This window comes from Cucumis sativus, chromosome 6 (genome assembly GCF_000004075.3).
Source record: "Cucumis sativus cultivar 9930 chromosome 6, Cucumber_9930_V3, whole genome shotgun sequence".
In the NCBI taxonomy this organism is placed as follows: domain Eukaryota; kingdom Viridiplantae; phylum Streptophyta; class Magnoliopsida; order Cucurbitales; family Cucurbitaceae; genus Cucumis; species Cucumis sativus.
The window spans coordinates 16,703,237-16,728,491 of NC_026660.2; the positions used below are offsets into that span (position 1 = coordinate 16,703,237).

General features: G+C 33.6%; 1 protein-coding gene, 3 long non-coding RNA genes and 1 pseudogene across 4 annotated transcripts; all 5 read right to left on the reverse strand.

The window, feature by feature from the left end:
- Nucleotides 1–422: 422 nt before the first annotated feature.
- Nucleotides 423–9,652, reverse strand: LOC116404349 (E3 ubiquitin-protein ligase UPL6-like). The gene is made up of 6 exons (XM_031886565.1): nucleotides 9,625–9,652; nucleotides 9,278–9,376; nucleotides 8,872–8,939; nucleotides 1,427–1,507; nucleotides 718–791; nucleotides 423–612 (listed from the first exon to the last, which is right to left on the reverse strand). The coding sequence occupies exons 2-5, from the start codon at nucleotides 9,332–9,334 to the stop codon at nucleotides 719–721; spliced, it is 279 nt and encodes a 92-aa protein (XP_031742425.1). The 5' UTR covers nucleotides 9,335–9,376; nucleotides 9,625–9,652; the 3' UTR covers nucleotides 423–612; nucleotide 718.
- A 7-nt stretch (nucleotides 9,653–9,659) lies between these two features.
- Nucleotides 9,660–11,094, reverse strand: LOC116404350. Its single transcript, XR_004217191.1, has 5 exons — nucleotides 11,066–11,094; nucleotides 10,374–10,621; nucleotides 10,200–10,286; nucleotides 9,937–10,076; nucleotides 9,660–9,749 (listed from the first exon to the last, which is right to left on the reverse strand). It is a non-coding gene; the product is annotated as an uncharacterized LOC116404350 (long non-coding RNA).
- Nucleotides 11,095–11,096: 2 nt separating this feature from the next.
- On the reverse strand, nucleotides 11,097–12,186 carry LOC116404352. Its single transcript, XR_004217194.1, has 3 exons — nucleotides 11,769–12,186; nucleotides 11,409–11,518; nucleotides 11,097–11,185 (listed from the first exon to the last, which is right to left on the reverse strand). It is a non-coding gene; the product is annotated as an uncharacterized LOC116404352 (long non-coding RNA).
- An 848-nt stretch (nucleotides 12,187–13,034) lies between these two features.
- LOC101205052 lies at nucleotides 13,035–14,538 on the reverse strand (annotated as a pseudogene).
- Nucleotides 14,539–21,173: 6,635 nt separating this feature from the next.
- On the reverse strand, nucleotides 21,174–22,456 carry LOC101219509. The gene is made up of 2 exons (XR_180854.3): nucleotides 22,299–22,456; nucleotides 21,174–22,159 (listed from the first exon to the last, which is right to left on the reverse strand). It is a non-coding gene; the product is annotated as an uncharacterized LOC101219509 (long non-coding RNA).
- Nucleotides 22,457–25,255: the final 2,799 nt, after the last annotated feature.

Consider the following 25,255-nt stretch of genomic DNA (forward strand, 5'->3'; position numbering starts at 1 on the left):
TACTCTACAAGTCTTCAAGCACATGATCCTGCTTCTTTCAGATGAGCAACATCATTCCGATCTTAACAGTCATAAGAGCAAATCAAATCAATCCTAGCATATTCACAAATTACAACTAAAAAGTACAAACATTACAAAATAAAACATGCAGCGATTCAACAAGCATTCATAAATAATTAGCCAATTAATTGACATTACAAATAAATAAAGAAAAAATCATTGCAAAGATCACTGCTTAAATGAAATTTGAATATCTCCCAATAGTTTTGATCGGTTACCCGAGTTGTGAGAGTGATCGGTTGATATTGCGTGCTTCTTCAAGCGCTCCCAGCTGCACCTGTTAGCTTATTTGCCTCCGGAACAGGTAAATCAATAAGATTTATTCTACTTGTTTTAAAGCTACTTAAACCATCTGTCAGTCTCTGCACAATAAAGTACTAGTCAGAAATGTACCTTGTCTCATACTGAGTTACTTTTTCACATGATTTTTGCTAGCAGGATAAATTAGTTTAAGCTCTAGAAGGAACCAACTTATCCCTTAAGGGAAACCAAAACAAATAATTAAGAATAATGAGGATACGAAGTGGTCCTCGAGAGTAACCAGTTACAAACCTAATGAAAAAGCAAGATACAATTGTTATATTTCTGAAGTTCAGTTTTTCTTTAAGCCAACTTGAGACAAGAAGTAACCAACTGATGTGTAATGAAAATACTCACTTCAGAAATTTCTTTTGGTTTTCCACTGAGAAACTTTTGATAACTTCCCAAAACATCTCAATGACATAATGCTCCTGAAAGCATGAAATAAAAATTCAAATTCCGAAGTTCCCACATTTGGTTTTTCAATCCAGCAGAAGCATAAAAGAACATCATTAAAAAAGTGAAGATATTTCTCCGTTTCTATCACAAATTTCTTGATCATGGTTGTGCCTGACCAAACAGAGCATTACAAACAATACAAGTCCAAAGTTTGTTTTCATAGTCATAAAACATAAGAGAGGACTAGAAGTATGAATAATGGTAATCAATTTATCACCCTGTTTCAAACACTAATACAGGCATATACATTGTATGAATTCGAAATTAATTAAAAAATATTAAAAAGAATCTAAACGATGACCAACTCCCTAAACTCCAAAGACTTCAAAACCATCTCCCAATTACCCGGGTGAGATCTTCCAACATCATCTACAATTATGAAATTTAATTGACTTGACATCACAATTCCGATTGCACTACAATAAATCTAGTATCGATATCCTAAACCAAGAATTGTTAAACCTCCAAAGGAAGATTAATTGTAACTAATCTTCTTGCAAGATTTCAACTTTTCAAAATTTTATCGAACACAATATGCAAAACAATTACGCAGAAAAGAGAAGAAACAAAAATACATATGTAGAAAAAAGGGTTTAATAGAACTTACCCTATGATAACCACTTGAATAAGTAGTATGTGTCCGTAGGTCATCAACATCCAAGCTGTCCAGTGAACCTGATATTGAAAGCTGAAATGAAATAAATCAGTCAAAGACAGCAACTCGATTTATCCTGGAACCACAAAAGACAGCAACAAAACTTCATAGTATTTAGCCATTAGTCCATGATTTGACCTAAATTAGGGTTCTCTTTATGTTTTTCTTATCATTTCCCATCGCAAGGGAACTTTTTTTCCCACATCTTTTCCCCTTACAAGGACTTCAGTTGTCACCACTTAGAGTCCATGTAGGCTAAAAATAATCTAGTTCACTTTGTTTATTTCTCAGATTTTAATGATTAGTAAAATTCTGCCTCTACACTTTTACGAGCATTGTGCCTCTTCGAAAATGAACAACTTGAATCTTAAGGAAGACTAGTTTCCTTATCCAGAACCTGAATCTTCACTTCATCAAGGAAACCCACATCTATTCCTTCAGGTGAACTCAATAAGGAAGACCCTGATGCCTCTAGGGTTTAGGCTTTGGTTGGTTGCTGCCCAGATCACAAGATCAAGTGTACTCCTAATCATTCTAGGTTCTTGCTTTAATTAGTTTAGTGTTTCACGTCACATGAAAATTAAAGGTCGACAATGGCACATTATCAAAACTACTAACCCCCTCCCCCCTCCCCCCACCCACACACCCACACAATAAGAAGAATAAAAATGCAAATCTAAGTGCTTAACCCTACTGACTTTGTATGGTCTAGGAGAAAAAATGTTCCTCCTTTAACATACTTCTTTCCCAAATAGTATAATTAATACTAGCATGAAACAGGATTCAAGGCACATGAGGCAGTTGATGTGCAATGATAAACGAGTCATCAAGAGATTATATAACAGCAAAACAGCCTTTTCATGCAAACCACGTTACTATCTCAGTGAGTTAGTGATACCTGGAATTCATGCTCATTGAACATGTTGATCCATTCTTTCTGTATAAGCTGCTGAATCCCTCTCAAAAAATGAGAACTTTGCTGTCGTATCTGAGGAGGACATGTTTTCAATCAACATTGGAGTAGGGAGACACATTGGATAAACAAGGGACAAACTATGCTGAAAGTTCAAACGATGATTGGCAACAAGATGAATGAATGTGATGACATTTTCACAGGTGACACGACGGTTTTTTCCTCCAGGAAGTAGCTCTTCTTCAATTTGCTTTCCATATTCATTGTTTATAATAACAAAATATAGCTCTAGTTCAGGAATGTCACCTTCATGATTTAAGATAAGAAGTGAGAAAAAGATTCTACCAGGATACTAGATTGATCTAGATCATTGATCAACAGGCTAAGTGTGGTATCAGCTAAAAGTGATACCAGGGAATACACACCTTTAAGAAAATAAGGTGGCGATACAATTCAGGATCCAAGGATGGCAAGTCATTTAGATAGTTATACATGTTGTGATGATAAACATTGGAAATATTCAATGTTGGGTTAAATATTATTCCATCTTTATACCATGCAACCATGCAATATTAAACTCTCATAAATTATATAGAAAGCTGATAGACCTCCCATAGTAAAGGTGTATTCCCGTAGGGACAAGAATAGGAAGAAGAAAGAATGATTGAGAGTTAGTTGGTATTTTTCCATTTGTGTGGGCCCTTAGGAATGTGTTTGTTAGAGTGGGGCCAAGTATTTTATTATTTCTCTGAGCAATTACTTAAGTGTCTTGCGTGGGAGGGTATGGGTATCTTTTTGGACATATGATTTTGGTATAGACTCTCATTAGAGCGTGGAGAAACTGGGGAGCTCTCAAATCCTTCCCCACAGTTGATAAATAAAATTGTGGCTAAAGCCTTAACAATTTTGGTATCAGAGCCATCTTTCCTGGTATGGTTGGTAAGATGGAAGCTAGGATAGTTGAACTGGAAGAAGGTTTAGAGGGAGTAACCACAGGGACGACTGAAATGGAAAGTAGAGTAGAAGCAAAATTTTTACAAGTAGAAGAACGACAATTAGCATTTGAAAGGAAGATGAAGAAACAATTTGCGGAAGCAGAAGTTCGAAGTACAATGGCTGAACAAAAGATTGAGGATAATCTGTAAAAATTGAGTGAGGATATGAAATTGTTAATACACAGGATGGGAGTGATGGGAAGTGCTTCAAAAGGATCCACATCTAGTGAAAGAATGATTACGGACAAGGGAAAGGGAATAATGAATGAGGAACAAGTTCAAGAAGAAAAAAGTGAACAAAAAACTAACCCAGTGGTGGATGAGGGAGTTGGAGTACCATGTGCACCAAATATTCGTGAGATACCCCTTTTTGACATGAGGCTACGAAAACTGGAGGTGTCGATATTTAAAGGGGAGGAAGAAGAGAATGTGGATGGATAGCTACAACGTGTGGAGCGCTATTTTGTGGTGAATATCTGACGAAGAGAGATAAGTTGGATGCGGCGGTCCTGTGCTTGGAGGGGGAAGCTTTGGACTGGTATCAATGGAAGGAGGATAGAAAGAAAATCGGCAGCTGGACAGAATTCCGATAGCTTCTGTGGGCCAGATTCAAAGCGTCCGACCAAGGAGATAAACACGCAAGGTTGATGAAATTACAGCAGGAGACCACCGTGAGGGATTACCGGCGGCGATTTGAACAATTTTCGTCGGCCTTAAAGATATGAGTGATGCAGCCCTAGAAAGTAAGTTTGTGTGTGGGCTGAAGGAAGAGATTCAAAGTGAGATCTGAAAATTGAATTCAGTGGGCCTAGAGGCTAAAATGTTAATGGCCCAAATAATTGAGAAGATGATCGAGTGGTTCAATTGAAGAGAATTCATGGGGCAAGTGGAAACCCTAATTTATCAATTAAAATGTCAAATAGTGGGCCAAGCAGGTCGAGAAGTCAAACTGGGTCAAAGGCCTCAGATCGGGTCGCTACATCACGAACGATTACGATTAACCCTAGCCAAATTCGTCGTACTCGTCCACGACGATTACTTCATCGCAGGAATCGGGCGCGAAGAGTACGTTGTCTCAACCATACCGTCGAATGACTGACAACGAAGTGCGATTAAGAAGGAAAAAGGTTTGTGTTTTAGATGTGACGAGAAGTTTAGTCTAGGGCACCGCTGCAAAAGACGTGAATTGAACATCATTGTGTACAAGAAGGGGAAGACTTAAGTGACAAAACCGATCAAGTGGGGGAAGAAATCGAAACCAACGGGAATAAGGAAGTCAATACAAAAAAAATAGTGAATCTGTCGATAAATTCATTGGTAGGTTTCAATTCGCCGAAAACCATAAAAATTAAAGGAGAAATAAGGGGACGTGAGGTTGTGGTGCTGATCGATGGGGGCCACGCACAATTTTATTGCAGAAGAGGTAGTCAAAGAGCTAAAAAATTTCAGTAGAAACAATGGATGCATATGGGGTTGTTCTGGGAACCGGAGGCATAGTCCAAGCAACCAGTGTGTGTAAGGATGTAAACCTGACAATCGCCAATTTATCAATCACTCACGATTTTCTCCCTCTACCACTCGGAAGTGCTGACGTTATATTAGGAGTTACTTGGTTGGAAATGTTAGGGAAAGTAATTTTTTATTACAAGTTGTCGGAGATGGAATTCTCATTGGGTGAATGGGTGGTAATTCTTCAAGGGGATACAAGTTTAGTAAGATCCCAAGTGTCACTGAAATCGATAATGAAAACCTTTGAGAAGGAAGATCAAGGCGTGTCAATCGAATTAAGTGCAGTTGTACAGTGGGGAGTGGGCGAAGCAAGGGAACACATAGCAGACTACTTGAGTAAACTACAACCAGAAATTCAAAAAGTTCTTCAGTCCTTTAGCGTTGTGTTTGAACCAAGCAATCAATTACCCCCACCTCGCGATCATGATCATGCTATTGAATTAGAACCAGGGGCTCGTGCAGTGAACGTGCGCCCGTATCGTTATCCCCAATTTTAGAAAGATGAGATAGAGAAACTAGTTAAGGAAATGCTGCTAGCCGGAATAATTCAGCCAAGCAAAAGTGCCTTTTCAGTGCTCCTTGTTAAGAAAAAGGATGGTAGCTGGCAATTTTGCGTTGATTACCGAGCACTGAATCTTGCCACTATACCAGATAAGTATCTGATTCCTGTTGTTGATGAACTGTTGGACAAATTATTTGGGGCAACCATATTCTCCAAAATTGATTTAAAGTTAGGTTATCAGCAAATTCGGGTGCGGGCAGCCGATGTTCACAAAACAGCGTTTCGAACCCACGAGGGGCCCTATGAATTCCTTGTGATGCTGTTTGGGTTGAAATGCTCCGGCAACATTCCAATCAATCATGAGTGATGTTCTTCGCCCATATTTACGCAAGTTTGTTTTGGTTTTCTTTGATGACATCTTAATTTACAGCAAGTCCTTGGACGAGCATTTGCACCAATTGGCAATGGTTTTGGAAACTCTAGTAGCTCATCAACTGGTAGCCAACTTTAAAAAATGCCAATTTGCGGTTGACAAAATTGAATACTTGGGCCATGTTATTTCTTCAGAGGGGGTGGCAGCGGATCCAACAAAAATAGAAGCGATGGTTAAATGGCCAGCACCCAAGAACGTGAAGGAGCTAGGTGGGTTTTTTGGGGCTAACGGGGTATTATCGGAAATTCGTTGCAAACTACGGTTCTATTGTGCTGCCCCCCTTGACACAACTGTTAAAAAAAGGTAACTTTAAGTGGAATGAGACGACCGAGAACGCATTTCAGCAGTTAAAAGTCAGCAATGATGTCTGTCCCGATGCTAGGTATTCCTGATTTTTCACAAAGTTTTGTGCTGGAAACTGATGCTTCGGGTGTGGGTATTGGGGCTGTCCTAATGCAAAATCAACGACCAGTGGCCTTTTTCAGTCAAGCTTTACCTATTACCCATAGGTTTAAGGCTGTTTATGAACGGGAGCTTATGGCAATAGTGCTGGCTGTTCAAAAATGGCGACCATATCTATTGGGTAAGCCTTTTGTGGTGCGTACAGATCAGAAAAGTTTGAAGTTTCTTCTTGAACAACGGGCTATCGGGGAGAATATCAGAGATGGATCGCTAAACTATTGGGGTATGATTTTGTGATTGAGTACAAGAAAGGATTGGAAAACAAAGCGGCCGATGCCTTATAGAGATTACCACCGGTATTTGAATTGGGCCTCGTAAGTATTGTGGGCGGGCTAAACCTTCGGTTTTCATCGATCAAGTGGCTGGAAATGAATCTCTTAACAATATTCGATTGTCCTTGATAAATGGACAGCCAGCTCCAGATGGATATTTGCTACAAGGAGGAGGATTCACCTGATATTACTTTATTATTAGCTGAGTTCCATAACAGCCCGATAGGGGGACATCATGGTGCATTGAAAACATATCAAAGGCTAGCAAGGGAGGTCTATTGGCGAGGTATGAAAGCCCATATCCGCACCTATGTTGCTGAATGTTCCGTGTGTCAGCAAGCCAAATACTTGTCTTTAACTCCGGCTGGTTTCCTTCAAGCATTACCCATTCCGGACCGTGTGTGGGAAGATATTAGTATGGATTTTATTGAGGGCTCCACAAATCCGAGCGTTATGATGTTATATTGGTAGTTGCGGATCGTCTTTCCAAGTATGCACATTTCATTCCCTTGAAACATCCATTTGGTGCAAAAGTGGTTGCTGCTGTTTTTATGCGAGAGATTATTCGTTTGCATGGATGCCCCCGAAGTATAGTGTCGGATCGTGATCGTATTTTCACAAGTCTATTCTGGGAAGAGTTGTGGAGGTTGTTGGAAACTCAGTTGAGACGAAGCACCACTTACCACCCCCAAACAGATGGTCAAACGAAGTTGTCAATCGAGGGTGGAGATATATCTAGGGTGTTTTGCTATGAACACACCTAAACAGTGGGTTAAATGGCTAGCTTGGGTTGAATTGAGCTATAATACAACAGTCCGTACAGCCACATTGATGACCCCCTTCGAGGCCCTCTATGGGCGACCACCCTCTATATTACCGTATGTGAAGGGCTCGAGCGGGTGAATGATGAAGTAGACCATTTGATGAAAGAAAGAGATGAAATTTTGGGTGTTTTGAAGGCCAATTTACTGAAAGCACAGCAGCGAATGGTCAAATATGCTAATGCTAAAAGACGGAGGTTCAGTTTAAGGTTCATGATTGGGTTTATGTGAAGTTACGCCCTTACCAACAGTCCTCTCTCAGCCGTTTTAAGCACTCCAAATTGGCCCCAAGATTCATTGGTCATTTATGATCGTGGCACGAATTCGTTTCGTTGCATACCGTTTGGCCTTCCCAAGGAATCGCTTATACACCCATCTTTCATGTTTCTGTTCTTCGCAAGGTCGTGGTTCAAACAGGCCATTATTCCCAATTTCAAAAGATTTGGCTGCTGATTTGTCTATGCAAGTGTCTCCGTAGAAGTATTGGGAGTTCGCAAAACAATAGAAAAAGGACAACTTAGAAGTTTTGATCCGTTGGAGTGAGGGGACACTTGAAAGTGCAACATGGGAACAAGCTGCTCTTATTCAAGAACAGTTTCCTGAATTCCACCTTGAGGACAAGGTGGCTATTTGGGGGCGGGTAATGATAGACCTCCCATAGTAAAGTGTATTCCCGTAGAGACAAGAATAGGAAGAAGAAAGAATGATTGAGAGTTAGTTGATTTTTTCTATTTGTGTGGGCCCTTAGGAATGTGTTTGTTAGAGTGGGGCCAAGTATTTTGTTATTTCTCTAAGCAATTACTTAAGTTTCTTGAGTGGGAGGGTATGGGTATCTTGATTTTGGTATAGACTCTCATTAGAGAAGTGTGTAGAGATTGGGGCTCTCAAATCCTCCCCCACAGTTGATAAATAAAATTTTGGCTAAAGCCTTGACAAAAGCTAATGTAGAACATCCCCTTCTTTATGTTTCTTGAGTTTTATCCTAGAGGAGGTGTTTGAATTACCATTTTTATAGTTTAGGATTAGTTATTTGAATTAACAATTTTGTATCTTGAGTTAGTTATAAGTAAACTAACTCAACCCCAAGTTAGTTTAACAACTCTTGTAATCTCCAGCCTATAAAAAGGCTTCTCATTTTCATTAATAAATGATAAAAAAAAAAGGCATTATACATAAAGATTTCCTAGCTTTGCAATTACAGCATCAAAAGCAATGTACAGTTCAGATGAGACTTTATTCCAGTATAGAGTAGCTCTGTAATTGCAGATCAAGAAAGTGAATGTAGCATGGAAATCCCAAATTCAACATTTGGAAGTTAGCAATTGACAATCTCATTAGTAGGCAGTGCACCCATAATAAAATGTAAGATTTTTAGAACCCTAAAAATTCAAGTAACTTGCAACTAGTCATTGTCATGACCATCAATACTACGATTAGTGGATCAGCACAAAATACAAAACAGTAAGACAGTAAATCTTTAAAAACCTTACTTCTGTTTTAACTTGCTCAAGAAGAATGTTGCAAAAAGTATATCAACAAGAATTCCTTCAAACATGACCTACAGGAAGAAGGGTAAAACAACATCCTGTCAAAAATCATTTAATGTGATTGAGATCTTTTAGCATGACTGCTTGAGAACTTTTAGCACAACCGGGCAGCAACTTCAATAACAGAAAAACATGCATAATGTAGGAAGACAGCAGATTTCAAATTATGACATTGTATTTATGAATGTCAGGCGATACATTAATGTTCCAAAATTCAACCAAAGTATGGGGTGAAAGATATATAAGAATCTTCCATGATAAGGCCAAGACCAGGATATCCTTATCCAAAAAAAGAAAAAACTAATCAACCAAAGTAAATTCCATGTATGATTGGGAATTATGGCCATACCTTTGCCAAAAGAACTTCGAGGAAATGGAAAAACTGGAGATGTTGCTCATGTATCATTCCCGAACCAGGATTGGGGTAGAGCAAATGGTCAGCAATTTGCTGGATTACCAAGCAGAAAATAACTTATATTAGAAAAAATGAACAATACATACCCACATATTACTGAAATTTTATGAAATAGATTTCAAGCAACCAATTTTTATATTGAAATGTGATCTCACAACTATTTTTATTTTGAAAAGCGATTTCAAACAACTATGGCTGTCTCATCACGCTTCATGTTATCCAATAATACTACAGGATTAACAAAGCCATGCCATGCTAATAATAAGGAATGTCGTGATAACCTTAAATAAACCATACTGCACGTCAAAGGCTGCCGTGTAATGTTCTCCATGACATCTTTAAAAATACCACCACCATCAATTCCTGCCTCCTCAACTCCAAATTCATTAACAAAAGACACACGTATCTGCATGCAGAAAAGTGAAGCAATTGACCCAACACAAACAAGAAAAAACTAATAAACAATTACAAGTAACTCTGCAACTATAGGATGCAGAAGAGGGAAGGGGTCGTTTTCACGAGGGCAAAGAAAAAGATAGAAAAAAGTAAGATAACAATTTCATTTTTCATAAATCATGGAAGTCTGAAATTACCGATCCTCGAAGATCAACTTCAGACAATGCACTCATCTGACTGAAAGCATCTTCCAATATATGATTTCGTCGAATTCTAAACCGGTTTCTGGCAAAAACAGCAAGAGATCCATTCTTTGCCTAGCTGCTGCTAGTTGTGTCTGTGAAATGAGTTATAGAGAAAGTAACCATAAATAAAAAATATCTTACATATTTCTATAACTAACAGTCATCCAAGAAATTCAATATTGTGGATAAGGAAACCAAAAAAATAACTTGCTTACAGTGAAAATCTTAACCCTGCTAGTAAACGGTACTAAAAAGGGAACTCGCTTGTGTATATCATTTGCTCTGGTATTTTCTATCACTGCCTACAAAGAAACAAGGCCAAGTAAATAATTAGAATTACGATCAGATAGCAGGTCGTTAGAACCAAAACATTCATTGAGAACAATTACCTGAGAAATGAAATAATCATTCATCGCGTCAGCATGGAAGTCACTGGGTGGTGTAAACTGCCGTCTATTGTTCCAGTCTTGCAACTACAACGAGACAATTTAATCTTAGTAGATCGACAAAATGATGCATGGATAAACAATCTTGGAACTTTGGACTCCCCTGGAAGGATCGACATCCTTGACTTTGGTTTGAAGCTTGCATGGATAAACCTTTTCATTCATTTTTCATTGATTATTCATCCTTGTTCCTGAAAATCAAAGGAAATTCTCTCAATTTTATATATTACTAAAATTAGGATACATATAAGTCTTAACTAGTCTCATAGCACCCTCCATTCATCTTCCCCTACACTGGCTATGGTATCAAAATGCTCAATTAAGTAATACGTCTACTAACGAACTTGAAAACAAAACACATCACACTAAAAAACACAAACATCCCTTTAACCCAACAGAAGCAGCTCTTTTTACCCTTGCACTCACTATCACATTACTATCATGTTTGTCAACTGTCAAACTAACTCTTTTAAGTTATTTAGTGTGACACTACAAAGTTATGAACACCATAATCTTAATTAAAACCTTTTAATAAACAAATGCCAAGTTACTACTCAAGAATGGCAAGGAATTCAAAAAACATGACAGCTATCCTAATTGGTTGAAAATGAGAAAAAGAAAGTTAGCCAGACAACCTGTTTGGACTACAAAGCCAGCAGATACGATTCCTCAAATTTGACCATTCACTCTCCATACTCCACAAGTCTTCAAGCACATGATGCTGCCTTCTTTCAGATGAGCAACATCATTCCGATCTTAACAGTCAGAAGAGCAAATCAAATCAATCCTAGCATATTCACAAATCACAACTAAAAAGTACAAACATTACAAAATAAAACATGCAGCGATATCAACAAGCATTCTGATAAATAATTAGCCAACTAATTGACATTACAAAATAAATAAAGAAAAAAATCATTGGAAAGATCACTGCTTAAATGAAATTTGAAATATCTCCCAATAGTTTTGATCGGTTACCCGAGTTGTGAGAGTGATCGGTTGATATTGCGTGCTTCCTTCAAGCGCTCCCCAGCTGCACCTGTTAGCTTCTGCCTCCGGAACCAGCTACTTAAACCATCTGCCAGTCTCTGCACAATAAAATGATTATGAGCCTAAATTTTACAAGTACCAGTCCGTTGAATATAGAAACGTGATACTCATGCTTTTCCATCCTAAACAACAGAACTATCTGCACTTCGATTTACAAATTCATTGCCTTTTTCCGACAGTGCTCACAACTGTTAGTTGTTACAGGTATACTTCTTTTATTTATTTATTTATTTTACTAAATTCAGTAATACCATATTCCAGATATTAGCAACATTATTTTAGCATTACCTTGGATCGGGATTGCAGGTAAAAGCAGTATGTGATAGCGAACTCTCAGGAACGGTCGGGTTAGAAGAGGGAGGCCTAGGTGGAAGCGGGCTCTTCAGGATTTGGAATCGAAAACCGATCTGACGGTGGAGAATTTTCTTTGGAAGACTTGGGTTTCCGAGGGGGTCTGCGGCCCTTGATTTCGGCACCGTTAAGGCTAGAAGAAGAAGAAAGTGGTGGATCGACGAGATGGGTATGTCGCAAGATAGAGTTTCTTGGCTGCTTCACGTTAGAGAGGAAGAGCGAAATTTTGGAGGTATAGGAAGAGCGAAACGGAATTTGAGAGATAGGAAATCGCAGGGTTTGAGGAAGACGAAGAAGAGAAGGGGAGATGAGAGGCAGAGTAAACCGATGGAGAAGAAAAAGGGGAAAGAAATTTGAAATAAAAGAGACCGTTGAGGTTGAAGAAGAGGGAAAGAAAATTGACCGTGGAGGAGAGTTATTTAATTTTTGGATTAAATATTTTCTATGAAAATTAAAAAAGAAAAAGTTAAAAGGCAAATATTTTCTACTTTTTTTTATTATTTATTCTATGAAAATTCAATAATAAAAAAGCATCTATATTTGCTTTTGGTATGGTTCACATTTTTATTTATTTGACAAAAATCTAACTAAATTATCATTCATTTTGACCTAATATTGCAAATATAAATTTATATTTTGCATCTTAACTACTCTTTGGCATTTATAATATCATTGTTCCACACCTCAATTTTTTTATTGTTGTCAAAAATGAATTAGCAAATTAGGGAATAAATGTAATCATTGTTTTTGGGAGTTTGAGTTCGACCGTGATTATTGTTGAATAAATTTATAATTTTCACTTAGACATGACATTTTGCTATTTTAGCAATTTAAATTTAAATTTTCTTTTATCAAAAGTAAACCTCTTGTTTTAATGTTTTTCTGGTCATCCCTTTTAAATACAACTAATGACAAATGAATATAACAATTAAGAAATTCATAGATATATAACGACATTTGAATTAGAAATGTTTTGAAACCGTGTTTACGAGAAGATTTTTAATTTTAATAGCATTACAGTAGCTAGGGATGGTTGTATAATAGTCTACACACTCTTTGTACCAAACAATCCATTCGATTTTTAAATCAAGTCTCTCTCTCTTTTTTTTTTTTATTTCTTACCATAATTTACATTTTTTGTAAGTATAATGGTTGAGTGGAAAAAGAGAGCTGACTAGTAAGTGCAGAAATAAAGCTCACAAGTTTCTGTAAAAGCTAATCAAGCAACTCAAATTATAAACAAAGAGAAAAGTTGATTGGTTAAGCTAACCGTGTTATTACAAAATTTTAAATTACTAAGAACTCCTAATGAAACGATTACATTATTTTGATAATTACGAGATAAAATGAAAACATACAAACTACTAAACAAAAAGAAAAGCCACAAATCAATTATTGGGATTCAATATACTCTCCAAGCATGTTCTGGAAATGCGAGTTTTTAAGCAGCTACGACTTGCTTACCTTCTCAATGTTTGTCTTCAGTTCTAGCTTTAGAGCTTCAAGTGCCTTTTGCCCATACTTAGATAAACCCTGAAGATTATATGTTACAAAGGTTTCAATTCCTTTCCTCCCAAGCTTAACCCTCGATGCAAAGAAGGGAAGCTCAGTTAGATTAGATTGCACAAAAGTGCACTCCTAAACATCACTGTCTCTGTCCAAAGCATGAAAAGATGATTCAACAGATCCTGCCCTAGCCTTCGCTTCCACAACTTCGATTCCTGCATTTTGAATTCTAACAGTCAGTTCTTGAATTTGTTCATGTGTAAAACTTACTGAAGGGCGTGTCTTTGATATCAAAGTAACAATTGTTATTCCAGCATGTCCCCCAACAACTAGGACATCAATGTCAATCAGATTAAGGTTCTTCTTTTCGACAACGAAAGTGTTTGCCCGAACAACATCCAAAGTAGTAACACCAAAAAGCTTCTTTTACACGTCCTTCTGCTGCTATTGGAACAGTTGAGTTCACAGGGTTGCTAATGATGTGGATGAAAGCATTAGGACAATTATCAGCAACAGCCTCAACCAAACTTTTCACTATGGTTCACATTTATGTTGAAAAGGTCATCACAAGTCATACCGGACTTTCTTGAAACCCCAGCAGGTATGACAATAACATCTACACCTTTTAAAGCGTTGGCTAATTCAGAAGGTCTAGTGAAATCCTAAACTTTTGAGGGAGTGTTACAGTGACTAATATCAGCAACAACACCCTTAACATTTACAATATCATAAAGGTTCAAGGAAACAACTAGCATCGACATCTTGATAAGAAGGGCCAGAGGCCGACCTATTCCCGGCAGCTCCAAGAACAACAACTTTGTAAGAGGCTTGAGGTTATGTTGAAGATTTTGTGTGCATTCGAGTTCACTTTTTGTGCTGTTGGAGCAAGATGATGCAATAGGGCAGCTCTGCTCTGTTTCCCTAAGAAAGACGACTCTAAGTCAAAATGAAGGGATGAATCTGCCTTGTGGCAACATAAGCTATGAAGCGTCTCGTGTGAATTGATTCTTAAGCTAGTAGACTTTGATAGGAAAAATGAGTTGAGTTTACTATTAAGTGATTCAGTTGCTCCAACTGACAAAATAGTTGTTGATGTTGCTGTCATATCTGACTCTGTTAAAGAAAGAGGCCAGAAAGCGTCAAAATTGTTATATTATAATGAAGTAACACATATAATTTGGTAAGTAAAGTTATATTTTCATAAAAGTAATCAAAAGACTAGATAGGTTCAACTCTAGTAAGAAAACCAAGACAATTGCTACAACTTCATCAAGTGTGTTCCATAAAGATGACTAAGATATTTAGATGACTCCATAACAACAAAAGTCTTATCAAAACACAAACCATAGTACGCATATTGTTACTACGTAACAATTGTTTTCTTACGACTTCCTTATTGTAGTTTCCGTTTTTTCTAACCATGCATTTGAATTTCTTAGCCAATTTATAAACAACTAAAATTAAGATTGTATACCTAGTTTCAAAGGACTAAATAGTTATCTAATGAGGTAAGGTTTGAAGTGGTCTTGAAATAATATTGGAAAGTAAGATGTCACCACACACGTGTAAGAGAGAAATGATACATTAGTAGTACTCAAGTTTTGAGTTTAATTTTAATCTAATCAACACGTTTCAAATTTACAATTTTACTATCAAAATTTGTCCCTAAATCTGATGATTTGCACTTCTAAAGCTTAGTTTTCATACGTACTCACTCAATCTTAATTTAAAGACAACTACGAAGTAAGTCTTCACATCTAAATTCAATATTGATTAAAAATATTTCATATTAATTCCCTAAATAAAAAATCTTTAATTTGAACTAATCAATCAATATTATCATTAACATATCAAAAATCAATATTTTCACGGATGAAATATGAATATTTAGTAAAAATTCAAAAATAAAATTATTATTCTGAAAATTTAAGTACCTAATAGAGACAAAACTTAAAATTTAACGATAGAATTGGAAGATTTTAAAATCGAAGTTAAATTAAATAAATATTTGAAACATAGGGAACTCACATATCAAAGGTGATCTAAAAGTGGGCTCCCACAAGCCCACACACACGTCCATTTATTCGAGACGAGAGTTTGATCTCTACGACGTGGGCTCTATTTTTTCTCGACACTTGTTTTCAACTGCATAGCTCATCGTCCAACGTGATCTCTTCACTCACAAGGCACAACTAGAGCACAGCCCATTTAACCTCACCTTCTTCGAACAACCCTAATACTTTTCATCGCTATATAAATTTAAGTTTGAAGCTAAAATTTATTAAAAAGACATATATTTGTTTCGTGTAAGTTTGAGTTATACCTTAAAACATACCACATTCGATCAGACACGTGTCTTAATCGATGAAAATAATTTTAAATCACCAATTGATCTAAAAGCGTAATTTAGTAACGCTTCTTCATTTCTCTAAACTAGGAATACGAAGAATGTCTCGTAAGTGAAAATCGATTTTAAGCATATGTGTTTTGATATTATCTTTAATCCTCGATTCATTCAAAAGTTTATGCTAATAGGTAAAAACAAACTTAATATTTTATTATTCAACACTTCATAGTGAGTTGAAAATAGAGAAAATGCATTGCAAGTGAAAATGAATTTAATTTTAGAGAAAATAAAAACGATAGAGATTGACAACAAGACTTCTATGAATTATCTATTCTAATATCATCTTAAATCATCAATTGACTTGCCACTTAAACTATCTGAAGAGACGAATTTAATATTAAATCGTTCAAACAATGAAATAGAATGGAAGACTCATATATTTATTCACACCAACAACCAAACTTGTGAAAAGTTAGTATGAATTAAAAGAAGCATTGACATATGAAAGCAACCTATAGTTAGTAGGTCAATGGAGGTGGATGTTGGAAAAGAAGTTAATGGATTTTCTTTTAAGAGCAATCACAAAGAAAGTTAATGGAGTCAAATAAAGCAGACTTATTCTATAAAACTAGAATTAGACTAAATAATACACAACACTAACTCATTCAACATACTATATGGTCACGTATTGGGATGATTGATTGTATAGTCATATACTTTATTTAGAGTATATTGTTAAAATGTTTCACTATTCCTAAGTATGGATATACATGTGTTATATTTTTGTAACACTTCATTGACACTACATGATTGACGTGACATTCTTTTTACGACGTACAAAATAAAGCGTTGAGGGAAATTCTCTCCATACTTGTTTTTTTCAACTTTGATTTTGACGCAAATTTACGGGAGAAAATCTTTTTTTCGACGTTTTTCATATTTATCTCGTGCACGTTTTCTTGTATTAATTGTTATAATTTTTTTTAAAAAATGCGATGGCTAAATCACTACAAGCTCATTGGAGTAGGAAACTCACACATGTTTGTTGTCATCGTCTTTAAATGATGTCCCACTTTTTCTAGGTTTATCTCTTATTTCAAGTACATCAGTATATGTATTTTGAGCCAACTACACTTTGATATTTGAATCAATACATAGACTGTATAATTCAATTAAGCACATAAAAGTAAGGCAACGACTCTTTTTTAGAGACGGCTTATTCTTCTCATTTGTAGTCATCGAGCGAGATTATTTATAACCTCCTTCTCCATCACACATGTTACATGTAACTGAGACAATGTCAATGTAGTTTGATAGATGAAGGTTGCAAGGCGTCATACCAAACATAATTCAATTATTTCTTGATTGGTATATATTCATCAACTCAATGAACGATTTATAACTAAAATTAAATTATGGCATTGTACACGTCATCTTCCAATTTTGAAGATTTAGACTCGTGAATAAATGAACTAAATTATTATTTGTGGGGAGAGAGTTTTGTGTATTTGGAAAGAAATTTTGATTTTAAAGGATAAAAAGAAAAAGAAAAAGGAAGTGGAAAAGGGTTTGGAATGGAGCGAGGGTATATTGATGATTGAGAATGAAATGATGAGAGTGGATGAATTGAAATTGAAAGTTTGTAACTTTATTGTTGTCACATATGGGGTTTGGGAATGGACTGCCATTTTCCCCATTCCCCATTGCAATACACACTCTTTATTGTTCTTATTATTATTACTTATTTTTACTTACACACTTCCTCTTCCTCTTCCTCTTCCTCTTCCTCTTCCTCTTCCTTCACTTGAAGACAAATTATTAAAAGGAATTTAGCTTTTCCCAACCCCACTTATGCAACATAATCATTATCTCCCACTACTCACTATATGTCCTCGCTCTCTCTCTCTCTCCCTCTCCCTCTCCCTCTTTTGCAGCTTTACCTTTTTCATCTTTCTTTACCCCCCACTCCCTCCCCCTTTTATTACCATTTTACCTCAGTAAAATTCTAAAACACATAACTTTCTACTCCAACAAAATTAAAGACTTCAAACAAAGTGGCAAACATATTAAACTCATTTTTGGTTGTTAAGCATTGGATCCAACAAACTTTCTTCTTATAATTTTCGTCCTTACTCCAGGTTCCATCCAACCCAAAATGTGTCGTTGTAGAAGACAGTTGATTTCGATCTTACGTACTCTAAAAGTAGTTTTGAAATGTCTGTAAAATATCGATTGTATTCAATTTTTGAAATGATTTGTAGGTGTGTTTTCCATTATTTAATTTAAGTTTTCTATGGTATGTTTTTTTGTTAATACTCTATGGTTAATTTGATAAAATAAGAGATTTGATGAAAGATATAACTAAGATTAAAACTTATCTAGCATGGTAACGATTAATTGTAACAAGGTTTTGTGTAGGGCGTACTTAAAATAAATAAAAATAAATCTAAAATTCAAGAAATTTCCATTCGAAACTTTTCTAAAAAAACAAACTTAAATTCCAACATTTTTCCTCGCGAGTTTTGTTGTTTTTGTATGCTAATTTACATAATTTTTTTTCAAACCAAAACAAAATTTTCAAAACTTTAACAAATACATGTCCTTTTGTCTTAAATTTTTTACAATAAATTCAAGCCCCCACCTAAGAAACATCAATCCGAGTTCGCAAGAAAAAAAAACACATTTTTCTAAAACACAAAATTCAAAAAATCAAGACGGCACTTAGTCCCTCGGTACCTTTAATTGAATAAACTATTAAAACTCACTTCATATTTATATCTCACACTATAATAAGAAAATAATTTCAACATTTTCAATATATAACTATTATCTTTCTCGTTTGTAAGTCGAACTGGTTGATGAAACAAAAACATTGATTTGAGGTTGTTGGAAAGAGGTTATGAATTAAAATAAACCAAACAAAAATGAATAAAAGGGATGGATTGATGGATGGATTGGTAAATTGAGAAAGTGAAAAAAAATTAAAAAAAAATTTGGAAAAAAAAAAGATTATATAGTTAAATTATGAATGTGTAAAGAGTGGGAATCTTGATGAGTAAAACTATAAATTGAAAATAATATTTATGGGGTGAAGAAAAAAAAAGAAAAGAGAAAGAGACACAATCTCCACCGTCCTAATAATAATAATAAGTAATAAAGAACAATAATATTTCATGTGATGCTACCAAAAACAAAATCTCTTTCACAAGAAATACCAATCCCCGTGAATCATTGTCAATTTTCCCCCTTTGTATTTTGGGCAAGTGGGATATGTCAATATCAATTCTTAATTATTTCTTTTTTTTTTCTTTTTCTTTCTAAAATAAAATATATATTTTGCTTACTATTTATTTTTGATCCTTCAATTTAACTAGTTTTTTTAGTTTGATTTCAATTTAGTTTACAATTGGATTTTATATTATTTGGTACTTGAACTTTAACATTTACACTTTTTAACTTTAGTTTTGGTAAAATACTTGCTTTAGTATTTGATATTAATGTCTATTATTAATTATGAAGTAAAATTTAATTCATAGGTAGTTTTTTATGAGAAATTATTGTAAACGACATTATTTATAAATATACGAAGATTTTGCAATCTATATGTGATAAACCAGTATAACTATTATTTGTGTTTAACATAATATAGATAGACATAGATAGTGGTTTACGATGATATTTTATTATATTTTAAAATAATATTTATTTTAATCTAAATTGATAATAAATTCACAATAAAGAATGAAGTATTTGGTGAAAATCAAAGTTAAAAGTGAAAATCGTGAAATATAAAGACTAAATTGAAACAAAATCCAAACCTACTATCATAACATTATGAAATTTAAGAACTGGATTGTAATAGAAATCGACATTTAAAGACTAAACGCATAGCAATTGAAAACGTAAGAACTAAATCAAATTTTGACCAGAGATCATCTGGGAACAAAAACAAATACCAGTATTTGATATACGATAATAGTTTAGTTGTGTATATCATTAAACAAACTATACCTACTTTAAAAACAATTCACCAAAATAATTTGTTACTCTTTTTCTTTTCTTTCTATTATTTTAGTCCTTTGACTATCAACTCTCTATTTCTTACTTAGGAGTCTTCAAACAAATATTTCATCTCTTTCAATCTCCTACCTATTTTATCACTTTAAGCAACAATAAAGTAAACAATAATAACAATAATTCTTAAAATAAAAATTGAAAAAAAGAAAAAAGAAAAAAAAAACTTTTTTGACTGCTAACTAACATTTTGAGGCAGTGACTCACATGAGCCAATAATTATTGACATTGACTTTAAACATCCTCAGCTGCCACCAAAAAGTTTATGCTATCTTTAGGTGTAGAAAAAAAAAATTATTTATAGGTTCTTCTTGTTTATAAATTTTAACGGATCGAACGTTTGACGCCAACATTTAAATTGGATTTAGAAGATTTTTGTAACTCACTTTATGTTTGAAGCTTTTAGTATTTCAACGGTTGTATTTTGAAACTTATTACAATGTATATATTGTTATTAATTTTTTTTACGATATGTGCTATTTTCTTCTTGTCTATATGTTTGTTTCCTATTTAGACTATTATTCTAATACACTTTATAATACATTGGATTTCAAATACTTATGCAATTATAATTCACATGTTGTAACAAACCAACTCAATATATATAAAACACTTGAAAATTTTTATAACAATTTAAGTCTCATCAACAATACAAAAAATCGTTTGAATTTAATTAGAAAATTGTCCGCATGTAAATATTGAAAATAAAACTAAGTAGAGACAAAAATCATTATTGTTACTGTTGCCTTTGATTTTTTTAATGTTACCAATATTGTTTAACCTTAGGAAGTCGGTGACGACAGCACAATAACAGTAAATTTTACAAAATTTATAATTTTGAGTATATGTAATAAAGAAAAACAATCTAATCATGTTTACGATTTAAACTCGTTATTATTGATCCATCAATGAAATCTGGTTACGACTATATAAAAAACGCAATTTATAGAGAGATAGAAAGAAGAAGAAGAAAAAAAAAGTTGAATTTAGGTTGAGAGTATATTGAGACATTTTGGATTCACTCAAGTTTGAAATAGATATTATCATATATATAAAATTGAAAAAGAAGTCAAATTAGAGGGATTGACTATTAGATATATGAGTAGAAAGTAGAAAGTAGAAAGAAAGAGAGTTTGTCCCACATGGACACACTTTTCCCAGCTCAGCCTTCAATACAAAATACAAATATGAATATATCCTATTCCTCTTCACAACTTCAGCTCTCGGCTTTTAACTTTCTTCCATAAAGAAAACTTCCTTATTATTATTATTATTATTATCATTTTCGGTTTCAACATTTTACATTGCCTTATTTAATTTATTTTTCTATATTTAAATAAATAACAAAAAAAATATTTACAATTTTTTAGACAATAGCCATAAACTTAACCACTTAACTTTGGTGAGAAAATAGATGGAGTAAATTGGAATATAATTATATATAAACACACAAAAGGTACAAAGTGATGAGCATTGAGCAGTCACGAGTGGTGGTGGACTCCACTATTCTAATTACTTAGCTTATTCTCCAGAGAATATTTATTATTCCTTCTCTCTCTCTCTCTCTCTCTCTCTCTCTCCTCAACATTAACAACAACAAAAACAACACGTAAAACAAAAACCCAAACAAATTACTTCATCTCCTGCTTCCTCCACCCCTCACAAATACACCAATTTTCATTCACTTTTCTATTTCATATATTCCTTCTTTCTCAACACAATCATTTCTATTTTACAAACAATTCTTTTATTTATTTATTTATTATTATTATTACAGAAAAAAAATGTATTTAAAAAACAAACGAAAAACTCCACACAAGTAGTACTCCGATCCTCACAGCCAAAAGAGCAGAAGTAATCTTTCTCCTTCTTCTTCTTCTTCTTCAACTCAATCGTCCTCCTGTTTGCTTGCTCTTCTTGATCTTCTACACCGGCTGGCTTGGTGGGGTTTGATTAAATTTATTTATTTATTATTAATTAATTAATTAATTTAATTTGATAAAACTAAAATGCAGCTCAAAGGGATAGACAAGGAAGGAGAAGATGAGTTGGGTGGAAATAGGGATAGATTCTACTCAAACTCCATATGGGTATTACCCAAAATAGAGTATGAAATCAAATGGATGGTAAAGGGAAAGGTTATGGTGTTGGTCTTACAAGGTCAAGAAAAGGTCTTACAAGGTCAAGAAGACTCCATTTCAAAAGCTTAAAAAAAGAAACGGAAACAAGAAAAAAATAAGAAAAAAAGAAAAACGAAACGTATAAAAAGCTCAGTTAGGATAGTGCCATGGCTAGTAAGAATCAGTGACTATATCTCCTAAAAGGAGATGCCAATGGGAAAACCCCACCGGAAACGCCGGCCGCCATGGCAGTTGCCTCCTCGTTGGTCCATGCATGCGACCTGAAAAGGAAAATCTCATTAATTTTTACACCATTTTGGTGTGGAATTAGTGAAACTAAATAAGAGATTAACGATGGTTAATTAATTGTGAAAAGAGAAAGGGGGAATAATTAAAGAAAATAGATGTAGAATGGTTGACCTTTTGAGGAGGAGGAAGGATATGGGAAAGTTTGGGAGGAAGGGATTTTGAGAGAGATAATGGAGAAAGGAAGTGGTTTTTTTGTTGTGCTTTTGTTGTTGAGATGTGTGGGAGTGAGAGAAATGAGAAGGGGAAAGATGGGATTTTATGGAGGTTGAAAAGGGGAAGAGACAATTTAAATAAATTAGATGTAAAATTAAAATTTGGGCTCTCCCCTTATTCTCACATATATTATCTAAAGGCCCATAAATGATGTGAATCGTGACGTCCTTTATACGATATAATACACTTTTGTCTTTAAGATTTGAATATAAATTATTTCGATTTTGAAATTTTTTTTCTTTAACTGACAATTGTAAATATTACAATAAAACGTAAACCATTAATATATGCGATCCAATTTTTAAAGTATACTGAAATATGTTGTAATATAGATTTATTTGCGGTGTTGATTGATATAATTATAACTCTAAAATAACAACTCAAAAGGGAAAAATTTTAAAAATTGAATTTCAATTTTGAAAATAAATGAAAGTTGAAATGGTTTTAATAAAAAAATAAATCAAATATGTTTTGAACATTACAACCAAACATATAATATATCTATGGAATTTCAATGATTAATCGAAACTATATTCAAATTTAACAACAAAAGTCTTGGTTCTAAAAGTTTTCAATAAGCAAGTAATAATGTTAGTATAGGATGATTGTTAAAAAAATGTATGATTTCTTACCTACTAAGACTGTAAAATTATTGTTTTTAATTATTAAAAACTAAACATATGGTTGATTATTTTATACATTTAGTCAATTTTTATACTACTGATAAAGCTATTATTATTTTATATCTAAACAAATGATTTTACTACTTCAAATTAAATGTTTGTTAATGAATAGCTAATAGTTTCGAAAAACTCAATTGAAAACTATTTAAAATATTGTAGACTAAGCAAAGATAGATAGATAGATGCTTGGAGAGAATTGGTAAATTGTTTTTTTCTCTATGGAAAAATGGTAGTGGAAGAGATAAATATCCGTGCCGACGTTGGTCATTGCTTAGAATTCAAAGATTTCAACAACAAATCTTTTTGGCCCCTAACTTCCGGCTTTTTCCATCTCTTACAATTCCTTAAATTTCTACTCCAACCTCCAACCTCCAACCCATCTCCAAATACTATGTTTATTACTTTTATTTTTAATATAATACTACAAATATATATAAATATATATATATGTGTGTGTGTGTGACCAAGTCAAAACTGAATAGAACTTTAACTAAAAAAGTTACACAAGTGAACAATTAAATAAAAAAATTAAACAATGTTTTCAAATTTTACTTAAACCAATCTACCAAAATATTCGTAAAATTTTAAATTATATATATATATTTATTTTGAAAAAATTGTAAAGAAATAACAAATTTTACAAAATATTTATAACTTATGACAAATTCTATCAGGTCATTGATATACTATAGTGATAGAAGGTTATCATTTGATAGAATCCAAGATTTTGTTATAGGAATAATTTAATTTATTTGTTATTTTAAAAAATATCCATTTATATTTATCAGTTTATTTATGTATTTAAGATTTTCACTTGTTTAAATCTTTGCATTTTTGTTTTCTTTTTATTTAATAATAATTTTTACTTTTTAGATCGATTAATGACTCTGGAGTTTAGAAACCTAAAAGACGAGATAATTAATTGATATACTTCTGTAAAGGTAAAAATTTAAATGTTAATGATCTAGGTAGATACTTCCGCTCATAAAAAAATGAATTGAGCCATAAAATATTTGTTCTTTACGATAAGATGAAGTGTAATATATTTGTGTGGTGACTATTTTTGCTACATAGCATGAATAATAGTTGTTGGTAAAGTGTTTGTTTGAAGGGGAAATCTCCTGTAACTGCTCATCACCCCACATTTGAGTAGCAAGATTTCCATCCACATGATAATGTTTTGGAGTATGATTCTCATATTAATTATTACAACAGTGAATATCTAATAAGACAAATGCTGCAACTCCTTGGCCATTGTGTTGTCTATTTTATTTATTTATGATTTGATTATATTGTTAAAATATGATTTGATTATATTGTTTAAATACCATTTTGGTATGTTTAGTTTTTTTTTCTATTTGTTTGGTTTGCTTTTATTGAATCGAAAATTAGTCATTTAAAATGACCTTTGAATTGAAAGAGAGTAAGGTTTATTTACTTTTGTATTGTCGAGACGTTACATCAATTGTCGGTGTAAGTGAATGAGACTTTCTTAACAATTTTAACTCAGTGACTTTTTATATTGTCAACAACAAACTCTCCACCTCTAGCTATAATATATCACTAATTCACTTATGGTTCAAAAAAATTCAACACCATACCTCCAAACAACGACGTGATTCACAATCACATGTTTGTGCACTAGGAGAAGACCATTATATATTGTACCACTTTTAATAAATAGTCATGGATTCAATAACCTTCGATGAGTACATATTGCTCTCAAACCTTTCTAAACGAATATGTTCAATGACGTGTTCTTGTATCTCTTAACTTATGTCACAAATATGACATGAATGACTAGTTTTTCAAAGTTTAGACAATATAAAACGCTGGTTATAATAAATGTTAGATATCAAAATTAAAAAAAAAAAGAAAAAGAAAAAAAATCTAGCTAATGGAATGGGAAATGTTAATTAAAATATGAATGGTAGAGTATAAGAAATTTAAATGTTATAAGTAAACAAAGTGAAGCTAAATTAATTAAGATGTGAATTATTAAATGAAGGGTTAGGTGATTAGGAGGTTGCGTCACATAGTTCGAAGGGCAAGGCGAGTCAAAGTCAAACAAACACACACAGCCGATTCTAGGCCTTGGCCTGCGTTCTAATCATTTTTTTTAATTACTAAATTACAAAAGATTAAATACAAATAATTTAAATAATAATAAAT

What these genes read in the sequence shown, in the direction of transcription:
- LOC116404349 (XM_031886565.1), bottom strand. Translation starts at nt 9,334, where the DNA reads ATGATACATGAGCAACATCTCCAGTTTTTCCATTTCCTCGAAGTTCTT. An exon ending in TTGAGCAAGTTAAAACAGAA is followed by an intron (nt 1,508 to 8,871) that starts GTAAGGTTTTTA and finishes ATTTCATTTCAG; the next exon opens with CTTTCAATATCAGGTTCACT. An exon ending in ATTCAAGTGGTTATCATAGG is followed by an intron (nt 792 to 1,426) that starts GTAAGTTCTATT and finishes TCATGCTTTCAG; the next exon opens with GAGCATTATGTCATTGAGAT.